General features: G+C 66.4%; 7 protein-coding genes across 7 annotated transcripts; 3 read left to right on the top strand and 4 right to left on the bottom strand.

Annotated features, from left to right (window-relative positions):
- Positions 1–828: 828 nt before the first annotated feature.
- EMIHUDRAFT_238953 (hypothetical protein) lies at positions 829–2225 on the bottom strand (the record flags this gene model as incomplete). Its single annotated transcript, XM_005776497.1, has 3 exons — positions 829–1170; positions 1238–1513; positions 2151–2225. The coding sequence occupies 3 exons, from the start codon at positions 2223–2225 to the stop codon at positions 829–831; spliced, it is 693 nt and encodes a 230-aa protein (XP_005776554.1).
- A 1155-nt stretch (positions 2226–3380) lies between these two features.
- EMIHUDRAFT_238952 (hypothetical protein) lies at positions 3381–5349 on the bottom strand (the record flags this gene model as incomplete). Its single annotated transcript, XM_005776496.1, has 2 exons — positions 3381–4844; positions 4924–5349. 2 exons carry the CDS (start codon positions 5347–5349, stop codon positions 3381–3383), a joined length of 1890 nt encoding a protein of 629 aa, XP_005776553.1.
- A 1161-nt stretch (positions 5350–6510) lies between these two features.
- On the bottom strand, positions 6511–7773 carry EMIHUDRAFT_457840 (hypothetical protein; the record flags this gene model as incomplete). Its single annotated transcript, XM_005776495.1, has 2 exons — positions 6511–7164; positions 7399–7773. 2 exons carry the CDS (start codon positions 7771–7773, stop codon positions 6667–6669), a joined length of 873 nt encoding a protein of 290 aa, XP_005776552.1. The 3' UTR covers positions 6511–6666.
- Positions 7774–8780: 1007 nt separating this feature from the next.
- On the bottom strand, positions 8781–9985 carry EMIHUDRAFT_367810 (hypothetical protein). The gene is made up of 3 exons (XM_005776494.1): positions 9311–9985; positions 9168–9236; positions 8781–9090 (listed from the first exon to the last, which is right to left on the bottom strand). Exons 1-3 carry the CDS (start codon positions 9926–9928, stop codon positions 9046–9048), a joined length of 732 nt encoding a protein of 243 aa, XP_005776551.1. The 5' UTR covers positions 9929–9985; the 3' UTR covers positions 8781–9045.
- A 4487-nt stretch (positions 9986–14472) lies between these two features.
- EMIHUDRAFT_238947 (hypothetical protein) lies at positions 14473–14862 on the top strand (the record flags this gene model as incomplete). The annotated part of the gene is made up of 1 exon (XM_005776493.1): positions 14473–14862. A coding segment is annotated over one exon (390 nt), but the record flags the coding sequence as incomplete, so codon positions are not given.
- A 1277-nt stretch (positions 14863–16139) lies between these two features.
- Positions 16140–18869, top strand: EMIHUDRAFT_238946 (hypothetical protein; the record flags this gene model as incomplete). Its single annotated transcript, XM_005776492.1, has 6 exons — positions 16140–16389; positions 16525–16949; positions 17091–17198; positions 17301–18268; positions 18467–18554; positions 18693–18869. The coding sequence occupies 6 exons, from the start codon at positions 16140–16142 to the stop codon at positions 18867–18869; spliced, it is 2016 nt and encodes a 671-aa protein (XP_005776549.1).
- Positions 18870–19918: 1049 nt separating this feature from the next.
- On the top strand, positions 19919–20686 carry EMIHUDRAFT_116103 (hypothetical protein; the record flags this gene model as incomplete). The annotated part of the gene is made up of 1 exon (XM_005776491.1): positions 19919–20686. The coding sequence occupies one exon, from the start codon at positions 19919–19921 to the stop codon at positions 20684–20686; it is 768 nt and encodes a 255-aa protein (XP_005776548.1).
- Between the last annotated feature and the right edge of the window lie 637 nt (positions 20687–21323).

Below are 21323 nucleotides of genomic sequence, written 5' to 3'. Positions count from 1 at the left end.
GCTGCTCGTGTCGCGCCGGTGGCAGGCGCCTCGCTCGCAGGCGCCGCGGCTGTCGGCGTCGACCTCCGCAGAGGGCGGCGCGTCGCGGAGCAGCGAGGCCTCCGCAGAGCGGGGCGCGGCCTCTGCTGGCGAGGCGTCCGCGGCGGTGCAAGCGGCGGGGCAAGCGGCGGGGCAAGCGGCGGGGCAAGCGGCGGGGCAAGCGGCGGGGCAAGCGGCGGGGCAAGCGGCGGGGCAAGCGGCGGGGCAAGCGGCGGGGCAAGCGGCGGGGCAAGCGGCACCGTCCGCCTACCTCGTCCCGACGCCGGACGGGGGCTACGCGATGGCGCCCACCTTGCGCGGCGCGGTGGACGCGGCGGCGGCGGGCGCGGGCAGCGCGGCGCCGGCGCCGGCGCCGCCCCTCGATCCGGCGGCGGTAGCGGCGGGGCAGCCGGGGCAGCCGGGGCAGCCGGGCGCTGCGGGGCAGGGTGGCGCGGGCGGCCAGGCGGCGAGGCAGCAGGAGGCTCCGACGGGTGCGTCGGCCGAGCGAGCAGGCGAGGCGGTCGGCATGGCGGTGGAGATGGGGGCGACGTGACCGTTTGCGCCCACTTAGCGTCCGGAAAACGCGGGGAGCGGCGGTGGCGGCGCTGTGTCATTTTGGCTTGGCGGGTTGCGGGGGGCCGCAGCGATAAAGCCGTACGGGCCCACACGCAAACGCTGCATCTCCGCTCTCGCTGGCGCGCGTTACTCTATGTGTATTGATTACGAGCGGCTGTTCGAGCGCAGCCGGCTCACATTTTTCTCGTCTCCGACGTCCGCGTATTATCTCTTAACAATTAGAAGTCACTAACACTATATTGGCCCAAAATATGTGTATAAGTAGAGGAAAATATGCATAATCCCCTCCATCTTGTTGATGTTGTGCAGCGCCTTGACCTCTCCGCCTCGAGCTGCGGCATCAGCGCGCCTCGCCTCTGCCTCCATCGAAATCTGCAGCGCGTCGAGCTGCTCGCGCAGCCGCTCAGCCTGCATCTTGGCACGCATCTCGCCGATACACCTCTCAAAATCAGCTCGAGCTGCGTGTTTTACCTCGTCGGCCATCCGCTCGGCCGCTTTGATGTCGCGTTTAGCAGCCTGCTGCGCTGTCCTCAGGTTGTCGCGGTCGGAGCGCCTCAGCTCTTGTGCCGCAGCAAGCTCTCAGCCCGCGCCGACGCGAGCGCCCTCTTCACAGCGCCCGCAGAGCGCTGATCAGAAGCGACACCTTGGTCTGTGACCGCAACTTCTCTTCCAACTCCTGCCGGAGCAGCATCTCAGCACTCGCACTACTCACAGCTGCATGGATGTCCGAGCCCTTTAGCGTGGTTTGCGCGTCTGTGCTGACGAGAGTGCGGGAGAAGCTGCCCTTGTGCTCCGCGGAGATTACATCAGCGCTGCTTGGGGACACAACAACATTGCTCGTGGCCGAGCTGGCATAAGCCGCCGCACCAGCCTCTGCGGCTGCAGCGGTGCTTCGGATCGCGTCGAGCAGCCACCGCGCCTGTATCGTGCAAGAGCAAAGCCTCGAACGTACTGAGGTCGGCTATCCCGAGTTCGTTGAGCAGACCCTCGCAGCTGTAGATTGCGCTGCCACTGGAGGTCGCGGAGCACCACCACCAGCAGTAGGTTTGTCAGCAGCGGCCACGGGCTGCGAGAAAGTCACCGCACAGGCGGGCGTGAGCGCGTGAAACGGCCCGTCGGCGAAGGCGACTCGCGCTGGCACGTGCACAGAGGGATGTTGAGATACGCCGCTACACGTGTGGGCGCCTATCTAGGGGAACATCGCGCCCCATGCGTGGGCGTGTATGTCACGCGGTACGCGGCTGCGAGTGCAGCCGCCTATGTTGGCCAAGATAGGCGGCTGCACGGGTGTGGGCGCGAGTACCGCTATACGCGTCTGCACGTGTGGCCGCGTATCTTGGCTAAGATACGCGCCGGCACAGAATGACACGTATCAGCCCCGCCGAGCTCGATGCGCGGCAGCGGGTGAGGGCGGCTATTCTCCCCCGAGGCAGGCACGGATACACAGTCCCTCGTGTCGCGCGTGTAAGTCCCGGTTGCCGTGCGCGCCAGCGCGTGTGGCCGCGTACCTAGCTAAGATACGCGCGCACGGGCGTGGGTGGGTAAAAACGGGTCACTTTGCGGGGTTTGCCCATCATGATGATGAGCTCGTTTGTGGTTGGTTGCGATCGCTCATTTATGATGAGACTCATATACCACGCGTGATACATACAGGTAGTACATCAACTTTTGCTACAACGAGGGCGTTTATAGACACCGCCGAGTTTGATCGATCGTCTGTCTGTCAAGTTTGACTGAGATCTCGACAGATCAACGAAACAACATCGATTAGATAGGACCGTACGGCCCACTACGGAGCTACGAGAGTTCATTTTTTCATCACTGTACCTTTACCTTTACCTTTGTGCAGCAGCCCATCACACGGGCACCGAACAGAGCATATCGACGGTGTCGGCGTTGGCGGAGGAGATGACGCCGAAGGGCAACGATGAGAGGCTTTACTCTGGGGCTAGTTCCATTTCACTGTGGCACAGCTCGCGTTACAAAACCTTGATTTGACCATTTGCGCAAAAAGGTACATCTCGGTGCCGTCCAGAGGCAGCTGCGACCCCGCCGAGTGGACGGGCGCACACCGCGCCCTGGGTATGTACCTTTGTCGCGCGCCGGAGACGACTCGACGCCGCTGAGATCGGAGATCAAGCTCTGACAGGTCGCACGTCGCTCCTTTGACGCCGACGTGACTCACCCGTGCAGATCACATCAGGGCACGGTCTCGACACGCTCGGTACGACGCCTGCGACCCGTCTTGGGTCAGGTGGCACGACGCTCATCGCGCCTACCAGCGCTGCCGTGCAGGTTGCCACGACGAGGTCGAGCACGCTTCTATACGCTCGCCCAGCCTTCCTTTCCATCCCATTAGGCAGCCTGGGAACGGTGGCGGTCAGAGGCAAAGCCTGCGAGGGGTGGTGGAACCACATGTCACGGCTACCGCCGGCTCGACCCCACGATAGCCTCCGGAGGCTGACTTTGAGGCACAATCATCGGACGATGTCGGCGAGTTGAGTCGCGCTCGCGGTAGCCAGATGACCTCTCATACTAGTATCATCGGCCATGGCCGCAGGAAGCGCGGGGGATTCCGCTGGGAGCAACTCGGAGCTCCGTTGGACGCGTTTTCAAGATTAGCGTGTCAGAGTGAATTGGAACTAGCCTGGAGTAATCAGACCAAGTAACATCTGTCTTCTTTTGTCTTCTTTTTGTTGCGTTCACAAATACTATCGTAGTAGGTCCCAAAAGACATCGGGACCTCTTAGAAGCCGACGGAACCTAGGCAAAGAGACATGCGGCCTCTATTCTATACGACACGCTGACGTGGCCTTGTCGTCTTCGCCGCGCAGGAACCTGAGGCTGAGTGAGACCATGAGGGGCGACGAGATGGAGCAGATGAGAACGATGAACCACATCTCAGACGCGTGGCTCTCCCAGCCGGGGCACTCGACGCACGTGCTCGGGCACTGCAGGAACGATGATGAGTCGAGGGGTGTCACGAGGCGTGGGCTGAAGTCGCCGCCGACGCAGAGGTGCCCGCTCTCCTCGGCGCGGCACGCGTGCATAGGGACGGCGGTGTTGACGCCGAGGCTCTGCGCGTCGCCCGCGCTGATGTTGAGTGACTCGGAGCAGAAGTGGCCGATCGTGTCGCGACACGACTCGCAGTTGGGCTGGAAGTGCATGTTCAGCCACCCGTTGAGCATGGTGCTCGGCAGCGCGGTCACCAGCGTCTTGAGTGAGAGTAGGGCGAGGAAGACTCCCTCTCGTCCGTCGGGTGCCAAGTTGGCCACCCACGCCGATTGGCGCGGCGACCAGATCACTTCGCCGACGGAGAGGAGGAACACCCACGTGATGGACGCCGGGATGCCCGGGTCGTAGGCCAGCCAGACGGGGGAGAAGGCCATCAGCCACATCCCCGGCAGCATCACGCGGAAGTCGTCGAGATGCGCGGTGAGGGAGGCGGCGACGCTCGGCCCGACCATGCAGACCCACATGTTGATGCTGTGGATGGTGAAGATCGGCGAGTTGACGCCAAAGTGGCGCTCGAGGAAGGCCGGAAGTAGCTGGTCCATGTCACCCCACTGCTTCGAGAGCAGTATCAGGCAGATCGAGAGCCACAGCGCCCGCCAGAACTCACGCAGCGCGCAGAGGTCGCGGATATTCTCCGCGGCTCGTAAGAGGGACGCGCTGGCGGCCGCTAGCCAAGACTTGGGCGAGGTGGCCTTCTCGAGGGCCTCCACGTTGGCACGCCCAAAGATTGGGCTCGGGGCGAGCGACGGCAGCGGCGGCTTCGCCTTTGGAGCTCTCGCAATGAGGAAGCCGCGCGTCCGCTCCTCGGCGGTCGCCCGATCTCGAAGGCTGGCGAGCTCGGCCGGGGTGAAGGGCGGTGGCGACGAGTAGCCGCCAGACGAGCTGGTCGGGAAGGCGGCGGCCGCGCGGCCCTCTGGCCGATCCGTCTCCTCCGTCGGCACGACCATCGAGTCGAAGAGCAGAGGGACCACGACCGCCAGCGCCGCGAGCACGGCGAACCAGGTGACAAGCACGTGCACACGCAGCCCGGACATGTGGGTGTAGCCTCCGAGGACGCTCCTGGGGAGCCAGTCGGGCAGTTTGAAGTCGTGAGGACGCAGCATGTCCGCGGCAACGTCCGCGAGCGCCCCCGACAGATTGAACACGCCGTACTGGATGCCAAAGGCGAACGCGCGGTTGGCACGGGTCGTGAGTTTCTTGAGGGCGACCGTGTATATGCTGGTGGAGAGCACCGCCTCCCCAGGGTGAGAGGCCGAGGAGCGCGAAGGTCATGGTCTCCCTCGAGCGGCCAAACGCGAGCAAGCCACGCGAGACGACGGACACGCTCAGCGCGCTCAGCGCCGTCGCGCGCACACCAAAGGCGTCGACGAGCATCGCGCCAAGGATGCCAAAGACGACGAGCAGCCATGCCTGCATGCCAAGTAGCGAGCCCGCCTCGAGATCCGAGAGGCCAAAAACGTTTGTGAGGTACTGGTACTGCACGGCGCGAAACCCGAAGGACCTGTACGAGTTCAAGAAATCCACAAGAAGGACCACGTACACCTCATTCGGCAGCTGCCGCAGCTGCTGGACGAACGACTTTGCTGCTGCGCGTTCCTCGTCGTCGATCTTGGGCAGCTTGGACTGCGAGGAGGAGGAGGCGATCCTCAAGGTCACCTTGCTTCCGGAGGACTTGAGCAACGGCTCGCGCAGGAGCGCTGAGGAGGTGGGCGACCGAACGGAGTTGGCCGACGCCTCCATTCACGGGGAACTGATCGGGGAGCCCTGCATCGGCGCCCGAGATAGCTCGGCGCAGCGCCGATATCGACCGAGATAGCGCGAGATCGCCCGAGATTGCGCGGCGCGGCCCGAGATCGCGCTCCTCGGCATATCTCCAATCTCGGGCTCGTGCAAAGTATGTGCAGTTTGCAGAGCCTCTGGCCCTCCAGCGAGGCAGTTTGGCAAAGCGCACTGTGCGTGGGCCAACGCGCAACGGCCGTGGTCGTGTGTCGGCATGTTGTGCGAGTATATGGGACAAAAGCGTCGAAAATGTCCCAAAAAGCGTGTCTCGAGTTTGTGGCAGCCCCACAGCCGGCGCGCGCTGCCGGGAAGCACCGCTCGAGTGTCGGCCGCACTCCCTGGCACCCGGTGAGTGCGGCCGACCGACCAGACCGATTAGGCTCGACGCCGCGCTCGCTGTGGGGCTGCCACAAACTCGCCGCCGAGCGTGCCACCGACGGCGTCCCGGCGGAGGTGATGGAGTGTGAGACCTGAGGCTACGGAGGTGACGCCTGAGGTACCGGCCCGTGCACAGCGACTCAGCCGGCGACCGCCACGGGCTCAGACGAGACTTGTCGACTCGTTCCGGCTCAGCTTCACCGTGGTCATCGGGCGTCTGTCGACGTCAGGACCACCCATACAGCTCGCGGGTTTGAGGTCGCAAGAGCCAAGATGGTGGCGTTTGGACATCCCAACCATCACACAAGACAGCCTGTAGGTGATGGCGGGACGGCGCAGTGTTTGTGGCACTCGGCAGTAGGCACCCGCGGCACGGCCCCGCTGTCGGCTCTCGCGGGCTGCAGAACCGGCCCCAGAAGGGGACGTTCCGGGCGAGTGTGGCAGCTCCTTCGCTAGTATGGGCACCCTCTATCATAGCACTACTGATCCTGGTCATTAGAGCTGCCAGGGATAGCGTCAGGAGCCGGTAGGAGTCAAAACCCCTCATATTTGAGACATCGTGTCCCATATACTCGCACAACATGCCTGTCGTCCGACTGTCGTGTGCGGTGTGCGAGCAGCAGTACGATACAGCTTACAGGCGAGGTCTGACCACAGAGACAGACCTGAGACCAGCGCCGCAGCGGTGTGCAGAGAGACACCCCAGAGAGTCCAGAGAAGCCGCGCGTGGCATGCCGCGTGAGTGCGTGCCGCGTACTGTATCTCAATCAAGTGCCGCGAACTACACTCTACACAGGATGACAGGAACACCCTTTCGATACGTCAGTCCCCGGTACTGTACGTGCTACTGAGATCATTGCTGCCATTGGGGCGTCGGTTGTGCCGCCCGGAAGTTCGCGCTCACTTGGCGGGCTGGAGAATCTCTGGGCGGACGGGCTCCTCCATCCTCGTCCACGCCCGACTCTGGGGCAGGCACCCGAGCCCGAGGAAAGTGCCGCAACCGTACGCGGCACAGACCAGAAGGACGACTGCAGCGGCGCCAAAGGCAAACGGCGCTTCTATGCCAGGCGAGCTTGTCGGCGGCGCTGCCACCACCGGGGGCGCCGGCACTGGCGCCGCGGTCGGCGAGGGATGCGGACTGGGCTTGCCAACCGCGCCGAGCGATCCGTCGCCGCGCGCGTCGCCCTGCGCCGTCGGCCCGACGAGCGACGTGCAGCGGGAGCCGTCTGCCATGCGGAGGTCGTACAGGGAGATGGTTCCCGACCACGCGCCCGCAAACATGACCGCGGCGGCGCCCGTCGGCGAGTGCGACGCGTCGAGGAAAAGGATGGTCTCCGAGTCGATGTCGCCGAGGTAGCCATAGGCGTACGCCACGGTCGGGTTGGCGTGCCGCGACGCCTGCGGGGGGAGGGGGCGGCTGAGGAGGAGGGGGCAGTACCGGAGGAGGTGGCGACGGAGGAGGCGGTGGGCGAGGAGGCAGCAGGGGAGGGAGCGGCACGGGAGAAGAAGGCGAAGGATGGGGCGCCGACAGCGGGGATGGGGAGAGAGAAGGCGGCATAAGAGGAGGGGGCGAAGAGGGAAGCGGCGAGGGAGGGAGCGGGCCGGCGAGAGGTGATGCGTGAAGAGCAGCACGGGCGAGCCCGGGTCGGAGACGTCAAAGACAAACGCGATGCCGCCCTTCTCCGTCGCCGTGACTGCGATCATCCGGCCGCACGCCACGCCCAACGCGAGCGCCTCCGCCGAGGCGCCGTCCTTGGTCGAGCGGCGGTCCACCGTCTCGCCGAGCGGACACGCGCCCGGCCTCCCGTCGCCGCCGTCATCGCAGCCCTCCTTCTTGGGGTTGCTCTTGTCCTCGATGTCCTCCTTGAGGCCCTCGTCGGAGGTGGCGTTGTACAGCACGCCGTGCACCGCCGCGTACTCCTCGTCTTGCTCGCCGTTGTGCGCCCACGGGAAGGCGGCGCACCCCTCGCGCTCGAGGAGCGACCCGGAGCTCCACACGAGCGCCATGTCTCGCGCGGAGTAGATTGACACGCCGCGGGCGCCGAAGGCGACCACCTGGGGCCGATGCGATGAGCCGGGGTGAGCCAGGAGGAGCCGAGAGGGAGCCGAGAGGGAGCCGAGTGGAGCCGAGAGGGAGCCCAGAGGTGGCCAAGAGGGAGCCGAGAGGTGGCCGAGAGGGAGCCGAGTGGAGCCGAGAGTGGAGCCGAGAGGAGCCGAGAGGGAGCCGAGATGTGGCCGAGAGGGAGAGCCGAGTGGAGCCGAGAGGAGCCGAGAGGGAGCCGAGTGGAGCCGAGAGGAGCCGAGAGGGAGCCGAGTGGAGCCGAGAGTGGAGCCGAGATATAGGAGTGAGAGAGGGAGCCGAGAGGAGTGAGAAGGCGACCACCCGCTCGAGGCGCGGCGAGGTCGGGTCCGAGTAGTCGACGCCGGAGCTGCCGATCGAGACACGCAGCTTGCTCTCTCCGAAGGTGTCGAAGACCTAGAGGCCGTCATCGCATTCGCCTTCCTGGGACCCAGCGCTGACTTCTGACTGTCGTTGCTGTCTCTCCCCCTTCTCGACTGTCTGTGCTTGTGCGTCTTGGGTCCGGAGTTGTGCGTTTATATGTCGGAGACCTGCTGCAGCGCGCCGTCGGGCGCGCGGAAGGCCGCGAAGTTCTTGCCGAAGGAGGCGTTGGAGGCCACGACGCTCCGCAGCTTTTGGTCCTCCTTGAAGTCGCCGTACCGGACGCGGTCCCCTTCCATGGCCGCCATCACATACACCTCGCCGTCCACCTCAAAGCTGCCGATCGTGTCTGCCGAGTTGATCGAGAAGAGGCCGTCGTAGTGCTGCAGCCTGCAGGCGCCGTCGTCGACGATGTCGATGCCGTCCGTGCCTCCTGCCGCAGACCAGTCCGTCAAGCCCAGCGGCGAGATGCGCTCGGCGGTGGCGGTCGCAACGTCGACCGTCACGATGGCGGCATTCTCCTGCAGGTTGACGAAGACCTTCGAGCCGTCGGCGGACCAGGCCAGGTACTCTGGCTCGAGCTGAGAGACGGGCCGGTACGCGCGCCGCGCGGAGCCGAGGTCGAGCGTCCCACCGTGTCTGTTGTGGCGGGCCGAGTGGAGGTCGAAGTGCTCCATCGCGCCGAGGGGGAGGGGCAGGTGCACTCCGAGGCCGATCAGGTGCTCGTCGCTCGGCGCGAGAGCGTCGAGCCGCACCTGGGGGTGGTAGCAGTAATGAATTGGGGCGGGCGACGAGCGCCGAGCCGCCGCGAGCCGCACCTGGGATTGATGAATAATGAGCTAATTAGGGTGCTCGTCGCTCGGCGCGAGAGCGTCGAGCCGCACCTCGGATCCACAATTCGTCAGTTTGAAGGGGGGAGGGGGGGACTAGTTCGGCGTTCGCCGCCCGCCACCCGCCGCACCTCTGACACGGAGGGCGGCCCTTGCTTTGGCAGGTGGATCAGAGAGACGGAGCCGTCGGGGTCGACGAGGCCGCCGCCTAATCTCGTGTGATCTCGGCCGTGTCTCGGGGAACCTCGGGTTGGCGCCGTCGGGACATCACGAGGCCGGCGCCCGTCGCGACGCCGCCTGTCCCGGTGGAGCTATGGACGCCGCCGTACACGCCCTCGCCCTCGTTTGCAACCGCGAGGAGCGAGCAGTCGCGGTTCGGCGAGATCATGTCTGGCAACGCGCCCACCTGCACCTGCCACAGCGGCTTTGGCGTGCGCGGCGCCGAGCGGCGTACGCTCTCAAAGGCGAGGACGCGGCCGGCGTCGGTGCGGCGGCCGACCCGCGCTGTACGTATGTTGAGCACCTCGCCCGAGACGGACACGAGGAGCAGCCCGCGCTCGGGGCATATCTCCACGTCCGTCGCCACCGCGCCGCGCAGGTCCACGGCAAGAGAGGTGACGACCACCGGCGCCGCGGCGTCGGCGTAGTCGACGACATTGAGCACGCCTTGCTCGGATACCGCATACGCGTACCGCTCCGTCGCGTCGTAAATGATCTGCTCCGCAGCGCCCATCCCGAACGCCAGGTCGGTGGCGCTCAGGCCGTACGGAACGTAGACTCGACTGACGAGATCAAACGACGCGGGCGCCGGGCCGAGCCCACTCGGACCGCTGATAGAGGGGACGGCGGCGGCACAGACGGCGGACGCACTGGCGGCGGCTGCGGCGAGCATATGTGATTGTGTTATGCTGTCAGCGCTTCGACTCGGCGTGCTCCTTCCGGCCAGGAGCGGGTGAGGGTGTCGTTGATCAGCGTTGGTCAGGGGTGCGGTGTCGAATTCTTTTTTGAGGCGCCGTTCACACCGGATCGGTTTTCAATGGATCCATTCGCTGAGCTGGGATGTGTCGTTGAATGTGTGGTCTTCGTGAATTCTTTTTTGAGGCGCCGTTCACAAAAAGCGCTCGGCCGGTCAGCTCTGACTCCGCGTCGGTCGGGGCGGCCTCTGCATGCACATGTTGCATGCACATGTACATGTACATGTGCATGTCCCTCTCACAGCAGACTGGCACGGACTGGCACCACAAAAGGCACAGCAGACAACGGCCCCTTATGGGCCGTCGAAGAGGCCGTCATACTCCTCCGGCCTCGCCCCCCCTTCCCAACCCTCCCCTGGCTCAGGCTCCTCATCCTCGCGGCGCGCAGTGCGCACCCCGCCCCGCGAAGACGAGCCCTTCCGCCGGCGTGCCTCCCGGGACTGCCGCCCGCGGCCGCCGCCCTTCCCCCCCTCCGCCGCCCGCGCGCGCGCCGCCTTCTCCGCCGCCCGCGCGGCCGCCTCCGCCTCCTCCGCCGCTAACAGCGCCTCCCTCCGCGTCACCCCTATGGGCCCCTTGCGCATCAGGAGGGCGTCCATAGACACCTCACAAGACCCCACACACGGTCTCGTCCATGCCTTGCGGCTGGCGACGAGATTGCTAGAGGCGGAGCAAGCCTGCTCTAGTCTCACACGTTCGCCCTGTCGCCTGTCTGTGTTGTTGTGCTGTTGTTTGTCTCTTGGCACCTTGGAGTGCTGGGGGGGGCGACAGGGGGGGCGTGGCCTGAGTGATGTGTACGCCCACTCAGGATGTGTGGCAGCCCGCTGGCTGTGTGTCTTGTGAGCTTGTTTGTGTCTGTGTGTCGCTCGTGCGTGTCGTCACACACGCGTCATCATCTGTCTAGCGTCCACCCATACCGCGTCGGTGTCCAGTCCGAGCCTGACTGTTCTTCCCCTTCCTACATACATACATACATGTGCATGCACATGTGTGTGTGTGTGTGTGTGTGTGTGTGTGTGTGTGTGTGTGTGTGTGTGTGTGTGTGTGTGTGTGTGTGTGTGTGTGTGTGTGACTGCGACAAGGGAGCATTGGTGTTATTAACAGCGAAGGCGAAGGCGCGAATAAAAAATCATTGTCGCATCCAGCCAAACAGCGACCATGGATTGTCTTTCGGTGAGCTCTCGAAAATTCTTTTTCGACACATGGTGTACCTGTGTTAGTGCCAGTGCGCGCCAGTCCCGTGCCCAGTAAATAAATAAATAAATACAACGGACATCCCAAGCTAGGGCTGGGTCGAGGACAGACACGTCCCCACCTTTGCAGGATTTTGCAAAAGCGAGGGGGGAGGGCGCATCGCCGCGCGGAGAGGGCTGGGCACAGGGCACAGGGGATCTCTCTCGCATAGGATATGCACTCGGCGGCACGAGGGCAAGGCTGGGCGTCCTATGTTTGTGCTCCCCCCCGGACCCCTCGCTCTCGGGCACTAACCATCTGACCACTCATCGACGGGGCTTGGCGAGCGGCCGCGCTGCGGGGCAGGGCTGGTGAGAATGGGCTCTGGCCACTCGCCCGTGCGGTTGTAACCCCGCATCTGTCGGACAGAGGCCTCGACCGCCCCTCGCGGCAAGCTCTCGAGCATCTCGAGCAGCTCGCCCGCCCCCATCGCCGCCTCGAACTGCTCCCTCATGCCGAGCGCGCCGCATACCCTGCGGACCGCCTCCTGCTGCACCTCGTCTGGCGTATCGGTTTCATAGCCGGACGAGTCAGCGGAGGCGGCCCGCTTGGCGGGCGGAGAGTCCGGCGACGGCGAGCGCGACTGGCGCGAGGGCCCGCTGCCGCGCGCGGACAGCGCGTTCTTGTCAACGAGACGGGGTCCAGCATCGGCACGGCCCCTGGCACCGCGGCCCTTGCCGCGCTGCTGCTGCCCACGCTTCCTGCCCGGGTTAGGGACAGTGAAGGAGCAGCCGCGCACTCCGCCGCCGCTGGGCGGCGGCGGCACGCGCGCGGCGGCGGCCGGGCCCGCAGGCGCGGCGGGCTGGCCACCCGCGGTGGCACCCTGCGGCTGCGATGCGGCTGCGGCGGCGTACGTCTTGGGCGCCGGCTCCGCGGCTGGCGGCGCGGCGGCAGGTTGTGGGAGGGAGGCTTTGTGAAATTCTTCCGGACCAAGAATTCTTTTTCGACCATGGAGATCAACAGCCTTCCCCAAGCGGTGTGGACAGCGGCCGGGCGAGGCGACGAGGCGAAGCTGCTGGCGTGGCTCGACAGCGGCGGGCGGGTCAATGCGACTTGCCGGATGGGCGATGTGAGCGGCGTCACCGCGCCGATGCTCGCCGCCCAGGAGGGCCACGAGCGGGTGGTCGAGCTGCTGCTTCAGCGCGGCGCGGAGGTCGACATGCAGAACAGCAATGGCGGCACCGCGCTGATGCTTGCCGCCAACTGCGGCCACGAGCGGGTGGTCGAGCTGCTGCTCCAGCGTGGCGCGGAGGTCAACCTGCAGAAGAGCACCGGCTTCACCGCGCTGATGGGCGCTGCCCACTACGGCCACCTGCGGGTGGTCGAGCTGCTGATTCGGCGCGGCGCGGAGGTCAACCTGCAGAAGAGCGACGGCTTCACCGCGCTGATGCTCGCCGCCCAGGACGGCCACGAGCGGGTGGTCGAGCTGCTGCTTCAGCGCAGCGCGGACGTCAACCTGCAGAAGAGCGACGGCGCCACCGCGCTGATGCTCGCCGCCCAGGACGGCCACGAGCGGGTGGTCGAGCTGCTGCTGGTTGAGCGCGGCACGGAGATCGACTTGCAGAGCAGCGACGGCAGCACCGCGCTGATGACCGCCGCCCGCTACGGCCACGAGCGGGTGGTCGAGCTGCTGATTCGGCATGGCGCGGATGTCAACCTGCAGGACAGCATCGGCGACACCGCGCTGATGCGCGCCGCTGGCCAAGGCCACCACGCCACCGTGCGCCTCCTGCTGCGGGCAGGTGCGGATACAAAGCTGCGCGCTGCTGACGGCCGGTCCGCCCTCCAGCTGGCCAGGGAGCAGAGCCACGACGAGTGCGTCGAGGCCTTCCGGCAGCACGTCGCGATGGTGACTGCGAGCCGGCGCGAGGCGGCGAGCGGCGCGGGCGGCGCTTCCTCGGTCGAGGCGGCGGTGGGAGCGAGTGCCGCGGCTTCTTCCCTGGACAGCCTTACCAAAGAGGTCATGCAGGCGGCTGCGCGAGGCAACGAGGCGGCGCTGCTGTTGTGGCTCGACAGCGGCGGGCGGGTCAACGCGACTGGCGGAGTTAGCAATGTGAGCGGCATCACCGTGCTGATGTTTGCCGCCCAGGGGGGCCACGAGCGGGCGGTCGAGCTGCTGCTGCAGCGCGGCGCGGAGATCAACCTGCAGAACAGCGTCGGCGAAACCGCGCTGATTCACGCCGCCCTCAATGGCCACGAGCGGGTGGTCGAGCTGCTGCTCCAGCGTGGCGCTGAGTTCAACCTGCAGAACAGCGGCGGCTGGACCGCGCTGATGTGCGCCGCCCACAACGGCCACGAGCGGGCGGTCGAGCTGCTGCTGCAGCGCGGGGCGAACACCAACTTGCAGAACAGCGTCGGCGACACCGCACTGACGGTCACCGCCCACAACGGCCACGAGCGGGTGGTCGACTTGCTGCTGCAGCGCGGCGCGGAGATCAACCTGCAGAGCAGCAACGGCAGCGCCGCGCTGATGTGCGCCGCCCACAACGGCCACGAGCGGGTGATCGAGCTGCTGCTGCGGAGAGGCGCGGAGGTCGACTTGCAGAACAGCGTCGGCCGCACCGCGCTGATGAGCGCCGCTAGATACGGCCACGAGCGGGTGGTCGATTTGCTGCTTCAGCGCGGGGTGGAGATCGACCTGCAGGACAGCGAAGGTGAGACCGCGCTGATGAGCGCCGCTAACTACGGCCACGAGCGGGTGGTCGAGCTGCTGCTTCGGCACGGCGCAGAGGTTGACTTGCAGGGCAGCGACGGCTGGACCGCGCTGATGAGCGCCGCCACCAACGGCCACGAGCAGGTGGTCGAGCTGCTGATGCAGCACGGGGCGGAGATCAACAAGCGGGGCAGCGACGGCTGGACCGCGCTGATTGTTGCCACCTTCGACGGCCAGGCTGCCGTCGTGCGGCGCTTGCTGCAGGCGGGCGCAGACGCGGCGCCTAGTGTTGACGGCAAGACAGCGCTGCAGTGGGCCAATCTAAAGGGCCGCTCCGAGTGCGTGCGCGTCATCGAGGAGCATGCGGCGGCGGAGGCGGCGGCGGAGGCGGCGGAGGCGAGGGAGGCGGAGAGAGCGGCGGCAGAGGCGACCGCGGCGCGGCATGCCGAGGCGCTGCTGGCGGAGGAGGAGAAGGAGAAGGAGGAGGGGGAGCGCGCGAGGGAGCGCAAGAAGGGCAAGAAGAAGAAGAAGAAGGGGAAGGGCGGCGGGGGCGGCGCTGGGCCGTCGCGCGAGCCCGAGGATGAGGCAGCGGCGGTTGGAGAGGAGGCGGAGTTGGCGGCGGCGCTCGAGGAGAGCGCGAGGCTGGAGGTCGGGGCGACGCGTGCGCCGGGGGATCAGGCGCGAGTCGCCGAGCGGCAGGGCGTTTCGTCACCGGCGGCGGAGGCGCCACCCGAGGGAGAGGAGGAGCCGCCGGACGACTTCGTCTGCCCAATCACGACGGAGGTGATGAGCGACCCGGTGATGGCGGCGGATGGGCATGCTTACGAGCGGACGGCGATCGAGCGCTGGCTCGCGAGCAAGTCGACCAGCCCTCTTACGGGCGGCGAGCTCGAGCACAGCATTCTGGTCCCGAACCACATGCTGCGCCGGATGATCCGGGACTGGCAGGGGGCGCAAAAGGCAGCGTGACCAGCTCGAAAAGAGGACCAGTGGTGGGCGAGGTGGCGCGCTTTCTCCTCTCATATTTTTTCATTCCATCTGCCTACATTCTCTCTCTACGAATACGTGTGCCCCCTTAAGGCACCGCTCTCCCCTCTCAGGACTTCACTCTTCAGCTCTGAGTCTCACCCCGACACGCGACACCGTGAGACCGTGTCTCGGTACAGCGTACACACACTTCGGAAGTGACACACTTGTCTCGGGCTCAAGTCCTCTCTCATTTGCAGCACGCCAATCGCACTGAAGCGAAAATTGATCGACGGCGACACCGGGAGCTCCGCACTGGGCTCGGCGGAAGCCTCCGACGATGTCCGGTCGCCAGACGGCGGCAGAGCGGCCGCCGCCCCAGCCGCAGGCTGCTGCTGCGTGTCACCCTTTGAGCTTTGAGCCACGGCGGGGCGAAGGGGGGCGCGAGTCGGCAGAGTATAGGCGGCCTTGGATGGCCTCTCGTTGCGCGCGTCCGTGGAAGATAGAGCGGAGGCAAACGCTTGTTCGAGTGCGTGCAGTGCAGCTGAGCCCGCGCTCCGAAGAAGCCCCGTGCGACCAACTCCGCGCAGCAGAGCGCCGTGAAAAGGAGAAAGGCGACGGCAGCGCCGGCGGCGATGGCCACTATCGTCGAGCTGCTGCGGCCCGAGGTTGAGCGGGGGCATGAGACAACCTCGACACCCTCCTCGCCCGCAATCATCAGTAGGGCCGTGCCAGGCTGCACGTAGCCCGCCTGCCACGAAGCGGAGGAGGGAGCGTGAGCGTTCGCGAATCCATGCCGCAGGTGGCCCGCACCTCGATGGGCACGCACGCGGCTGTCGCGTGGGAGTGGCGCCGCGTCACCAAGATTGGCGCGCCGGCCGTGAAGAGATCGCCCCACGCACAAGCCGTGGGTCGTGGTCAGGCGCCGCCATCTCGGGACTCGTGGCTGATCCATGTATCTGGGCCTCGTTCCGCCTGGGTTCATTGGGGAAATCTAAGAAAGCGGCGGGCGGCGGCGGGCGGCGGCGGGCGTGCCGGCCAGCCGCTTTCGAGCGCCCTCTATGCACATAGGAATCGCTTAGCATGGACAAAAATTTTGCTCGTTGGCGGAGGAGGATGCGGAGGCCCCCGCCAGCATTGGAAGAGCATTGGACATAATTTCGCAACGACGGCTTCTAATGAACGTCTCGTCTTCTCTGTGAACCGTCCCCAGGGCCTCCAGGGCTCGCACCCTGAAAAAGAAATTCCTGCCGCCGACTCACTCTCTGGACCAAATCTGGATGGCGGATTTCGTGCTGCTCCCGCGCGACCTGCCTTGGGAGCGTGCGTACGACCGCGAGGACGCGAACGCGCCGCAGATCGCCAAGCTGCGCCTTACGCTCCCCGCCGACTACCCCGCCGGGACCGTCCTCAAGCTGCCCATGCCGTGTGCGTGCAGCGAGCACACGTCCCGCTTCACTAAGATCAAAGCGGGGACCTCAGTGATCATCAAGTGGGACCTCGGCATCTGCGGCCTCGCAGCGCCACCAGGTGCGGGCGGGGCGGCGGCGGGGGGCGCAGAGGTGGCGGAGGCGACAGAAGCAGCGCGGCCGCCGCCGGCCGGGCTGGAGAAGGGTGTGGAGTTGGCAGTGGCGGAGCCGGCGAATGCGACGGCGCCAGATCCAGGGGAACCGCAGCTCAACTCCGAGCTCAGCAGCAGCGAGCTGATCAAGAGCGAGCGGAGCAATTCGGGCTTCAAGGGCGTGAGCAAAGTGAGCAGCGGAGCCACGCCCTACTGTGTCCAAGTGACCCGCAAGGGCACCAGCGTTGTTCTCGGCCGCTACGCCACGGCGGAGGAGGGGGCGCGGGCCTACGCGGCGACGCCGGAGGGCATCGCCGACCTGGCGGCAAGGGATGCGCCGCCACCGCCGCCGCTCCCCTCCAACTCCGAGCTCAGCAGCAGCGAGCTGATCAAGAGCGAGCGGAGCAGCACGGGCTTCAAGGGCGTGAGCAAAGTGAGCAGCAGTGCCACGCCCTACCGAGTCTTGGTGCAGCGCGGAGGCACCACCGTCAGTCTCGGCTACTACGCCACCGTAGACGAGGCGGCGCGAGTCTACGCGGCCACGCCAGAGGGCATCGCCGACCTGGCAGCAAGGGATGCGCCGCCGCCGCCGCAGCCGCCGCTCCCCTCCAACTCCGAGCTCAGCAGCGGCGAGCTGATCAGGAGCGAGCGGAGCAGCACGGGCCTCAAGGGCGTGAGCAACTCGGGCAACGGTGCCACGCCCTACCGAGTCTCGGTGCAGCGCGGAGGCACCACCGTCCATCTCGGCCGCTATGCCACCGCGGAGGAGGGGGCGCGAGTCTACGCTGCAACACCAGAGGGCATTGCTGACCTGGCAGCAAGGGATGCGCCGCCACCGCCGCCGCAGCCGCCGCAGCCGCAGCTCCCCTCCAACTCCGAGCTCAGCAGCAGCGAGCTGATCAGGAGCGAGCGGAGCAATTCGGGCTTCAAGTGCGTGTACAAATTGAGTGGCGGTGCCACGCCCTACTGTGTCCAAATTTGGCGCAAGGGCACCACGGTCACTCTCGGCTACTACTCCACCGCAGAGGAGGGGGCGCGGGCCTACGCGGCGACGCCGGAGGGCATCGCCGACCTGGCGGCAAGGGATGCGCCGCCACCGCCGCCGCAGCCGCAGCTCCCCTCCAACTCCGAGCTCAGCAGCGGCGAGCTGATCAGGAGCGAGCGGAGCAGCACGGGCCTCAAGGGCGTGAGCAACTCGGGCAACGGTGCCACGCCCTACCGAGTCTTGGTGCAGCGCGGAGGCACCACCGTCCATCTCGGCCGCTATGCCACCGCGGAGGAGGGGGCGCGAGTCTACGCTGCAACACCAGAGGGCATCGCCGACTTGGCGGCAAGGAACGCTCCGCCGACGCCTCGCCCCGCCAAGCGCCCCGCGCCACTCCCTGCCGTGCCGCCCTCCTCCTCCGCCGCTGCGTCGAAGCAGTCGAGCGCCGTGCAGCTGATCACAAGCGCAACGAACAAGACGGGCTTCAAGGGCGTGTACAAGTTGGGCAGCGGTGCCACGCCCTACTCCGCCCACGTGTACCGCAACGGCGATCAGGTCGTCCTCGGCCACTTCGCCACGGCAGAGGAGGCGGCGCGTTGCTACGCGCGCACGCCGGAGGCCAAAGCCGACTTGGCGGTCAGTGCCGCGCCGCCGGTGCTCTTTGATGGCGTCGAGCTCATCACCAGCGAGCGGAGCAACTCCGGCTTCAAGTGCGTTTGCAAGTTGCACAACGGTGCCACGCCCTACTATGCCCAGGTGTACCGCAAGGGCAAGAACGTCGTTCTCGGCCGCTACGCCACCGCGGAGGAGGCGGCGCTCCGCTACGCGCGCTCGGCAGAGGGCAAAGCGGAGCTGGCGGCCAGGTCTGCAGCCAGATCAGCGCCGCAGGCCAGCACCGCGCCCCGCAAGCGGCAGAAGGTCGAGACCGCGATCGGCGCGGGCGGTGCCGCCACTTCCACCTCTGCCGCCGCCTCCCACTCCGCCGCCTCCTCCACCGCCGCCGCCGCCTCTGCGGCCGAGTTCGAGGTGGACCGCATCCTCTCGGAGCGGCGCCGGCCGAGCGGCGGCGTCGACTACCTCGTCGCGTGGAAGGGTTGCTATGCCCCCTCCTGGGAGCCCGCCTCCAACTTGGCGGACGAGGACGGCGCGGTGTGCGCGGCGCTGCTGGCGTGGTGTGCGTCGCGCGCCGCGCCGCGCCAGGGCGGCCCGGCGACCGAGCCGCTTCCGCCCCTCGGCATGCCGGCGACAGAGCCCCTCCCGCCCCTCGGCATGCCGGCGGTGGTGCAGGCTCTCGAGGGGGTCGGGCTGGGCCGGTACGCGGCGGCGTTCGAGGAGCAGGGCTATGATGACCTCCGCTACTTGCGGACGATGGACGCGGCGGAGCGCGCCACGGTGGCGGAGAGCGTGGGCATGAAGCAAGGCCACGCCAACAAGTTTGTCAAGTTCGCGTTTGAGCCGGCGTAGCATCGAGGCTGGCGCAAGTCGAGAGCGGCGGGCGCACGTGCGCGAGCGAGCGGGGCGGTGGGGACTTTTGCGCGCCTCTCTACATAGAGCCCCCTCGCAGATGATGCAATGTACGATTCGTTGCTGTACGTTGGTAGTGACTTGTGGAGTCGACTCGTATGTGGGTGCGCACGCACGTATGTGTGCGATCCGTATGTGTGCCCCGGCACCACGCCACTCTAGGTAGTTGTTGTGGATGTCCATCGGTGCCACTCCGCACTCGTTCCTTCTTTCTCTCGCGCGCGAGCCGCGGTAGTAAAGAATACTCGTACCGGGCGCGCCTGAGTTTCGCTGCGCGCCCCGGCCCACCCACCAGACCGCGCAGTGCGCACAGGGACGCACCCGAGCAGCGGCTCGCCGCGCTGTTCCTGCCTCCCTCCCCGCCAGGTCGGCGGCGTCGGAGGGCCGGGCGGGGCTGTGAGGAGGCGATGGAGAGGAGGGGCTGAGACCGCACCGCTCGCACTCATCGCGCGTCGCCTCGAGCGCGGACAAAAGTGAGTGAGTGCGTGAGTATTCTTGATACGAAACCACGACGACACACACCAGTCGACTCGCATCGGTTGCCTCCATGAACGGCGGAGCTATTCTCGCGCCCACACCACACCTGGCTCCAACGTGGACACGCCCATAGCTGGGGACACTACTAGGTCACGCATGGCATCAGAAGTTTTGTCTCTGGGCCCCGAAAGGCATCTCTAGCAGCGTCGTTACACATGCCCCCTCCCTCCCCTCCTGCGCATGCGCCTCACGTCTCGCCAGAGCATAAGCCCTTGGCGTGTGGCGAGACGAGTTTTTCGCCACACACACACACACACACACACACACACACACACACACACACACACACACACACACACACACACACACACACACACACACACACACACCTCGAGAACCTCGAGAGAGAGAAAAATGAAAAGAATTCGCGGACCCACAATCAACGATCTCGCCCTCTCCGCCACCAAAGGCTACACGAAAGGCACGACAAACGTCGTCGCGATCGGTTTTCAATGGCTTCTTTCGCTGAGCTTGGTTGCCTCGCAGCCACGACGCACTCTAGCCCAGGCGGCAGCGGAGAAGCGTCGCCAACGGGATGGGTTAGCGGCAACCCGCAGGGTGGCGGCATGGGCAGCGGCAACGGGATCGGCAACGTGGGCAGCCAGCAATTCGACTTGATCTCCGCAAGCTCTCAGCCAGCGCCGGCCGCGCCCAGCGCAACGGGCGGCGGCTCGTGCAGCAGCGGCATTGGCGGCATGGGCGGCGGCGGCATGGGCGGCGGCATGGGCGGCGGCGGCATGGGCGGCGGCGGCATGGGTGGCTTGGGCATAGGCGGCTGTGGCATGGGCGGGGCGGGCAGCTGCGGGATCGGCGGCATGCCTGCGGCCTCTCCGCAAGAGCAAGTTGTCCCAGCGGCGAAATCGGCCGGCCAGCACTACCTCGAGCAGCAGCCACATGGATATCCGGCGCAGGGGTTGTTTGTGGAGCAGCCGGGCGACGACGCCAACGGCAGCGGCTCCAGCATGTCCAACCTGGCTTCGGACTTGGCTTTGGAGCGGCGGACGGAGATGGCGGGCGGAGAGCCGTCTCCTCTCCGCTCGACGCCACCGCAGAAGCTGGAGCCACGGCCGCAACAGCAGCTGGCGCCCGACGCCACACTCGCCTTTGCGGCCCTCGCGCAGGGGCGGCCCTGCCTGCCCCGGCAAGCACAACTCGCGCGCCCCTCATCCATCTCGAGCGCGGAGCTTCCCCTAAGCCGTTGCAGAGGCTTCTCCTTGTAGGCATGAGCTGCTGCACTCGCTCCGCCACCTCTGCCTCGCCGCCGAACTGCCGGCGCACCCTGCGGGCGACCCGTGGGAGAGACGCCGTAGATGCTGAAGGCGTTACGCAAGCAGCACTCGAGAACGGCACGTATTTCCTTCCTCAATGTCCCCCTCTCTTGGATGTTCATCTCACTGTATCCGTAGCTGCCGCGTCAGCCTCTCGCTACCTATCACTCGCACTTTCGTCCACTGGGTCCAGTGACGTGACCCATCTCACTGTATCCGTAGCTGCCACGTCAGCCTCTGGCTACACCTATCACTCGCACTTTCGTCCATTGGGTCCAGTGACGTGCCCCCCCCCCCCCCACACACACACACACCGCTCACCCACGCGCACTGGGCCTTGCACTTTGAATGCCGTGGGGCTCCTGTCGTCAGACGTGGAGACGCGAGGGTTGCCCCCCCTTGCCCCACCACCTCGTGTGTGTGGAGAAGTTTACCTCACCTCCACGGGATGGCCCAAAAAGGGCGGAAGGGGGGGGGGGGGGGGGGCCTAAAAAAATTTCCTTTAATCCCTAACCTGGACCCCTTAAGAAAAGGGCCCCCCAAATAAAACAAAATCCTTTGGGGGCCTTGCCCCCCCCCCCCCCCCCTT

This window comes from Emiliania huxleyi, assembly GCF_000372725.1.
Source record: "Emiliania huxleyi CCMP1516 unplaced genomic scaffold EMIHUscaffold_279, whole genome shotgun sequence".
In the NCBI taxonomy this organism is placed as follows: Eukaryota; Haptophyta; order Isochrysidales; family Noelaerhabdaceae; genus Emiliania; species Emiliania huxleyi.
The sequence above is the reverse complement of the archived record's forward strand: the minus strand, read 5'-3'. Positions and strand labels throughout refer to the sequence as shown.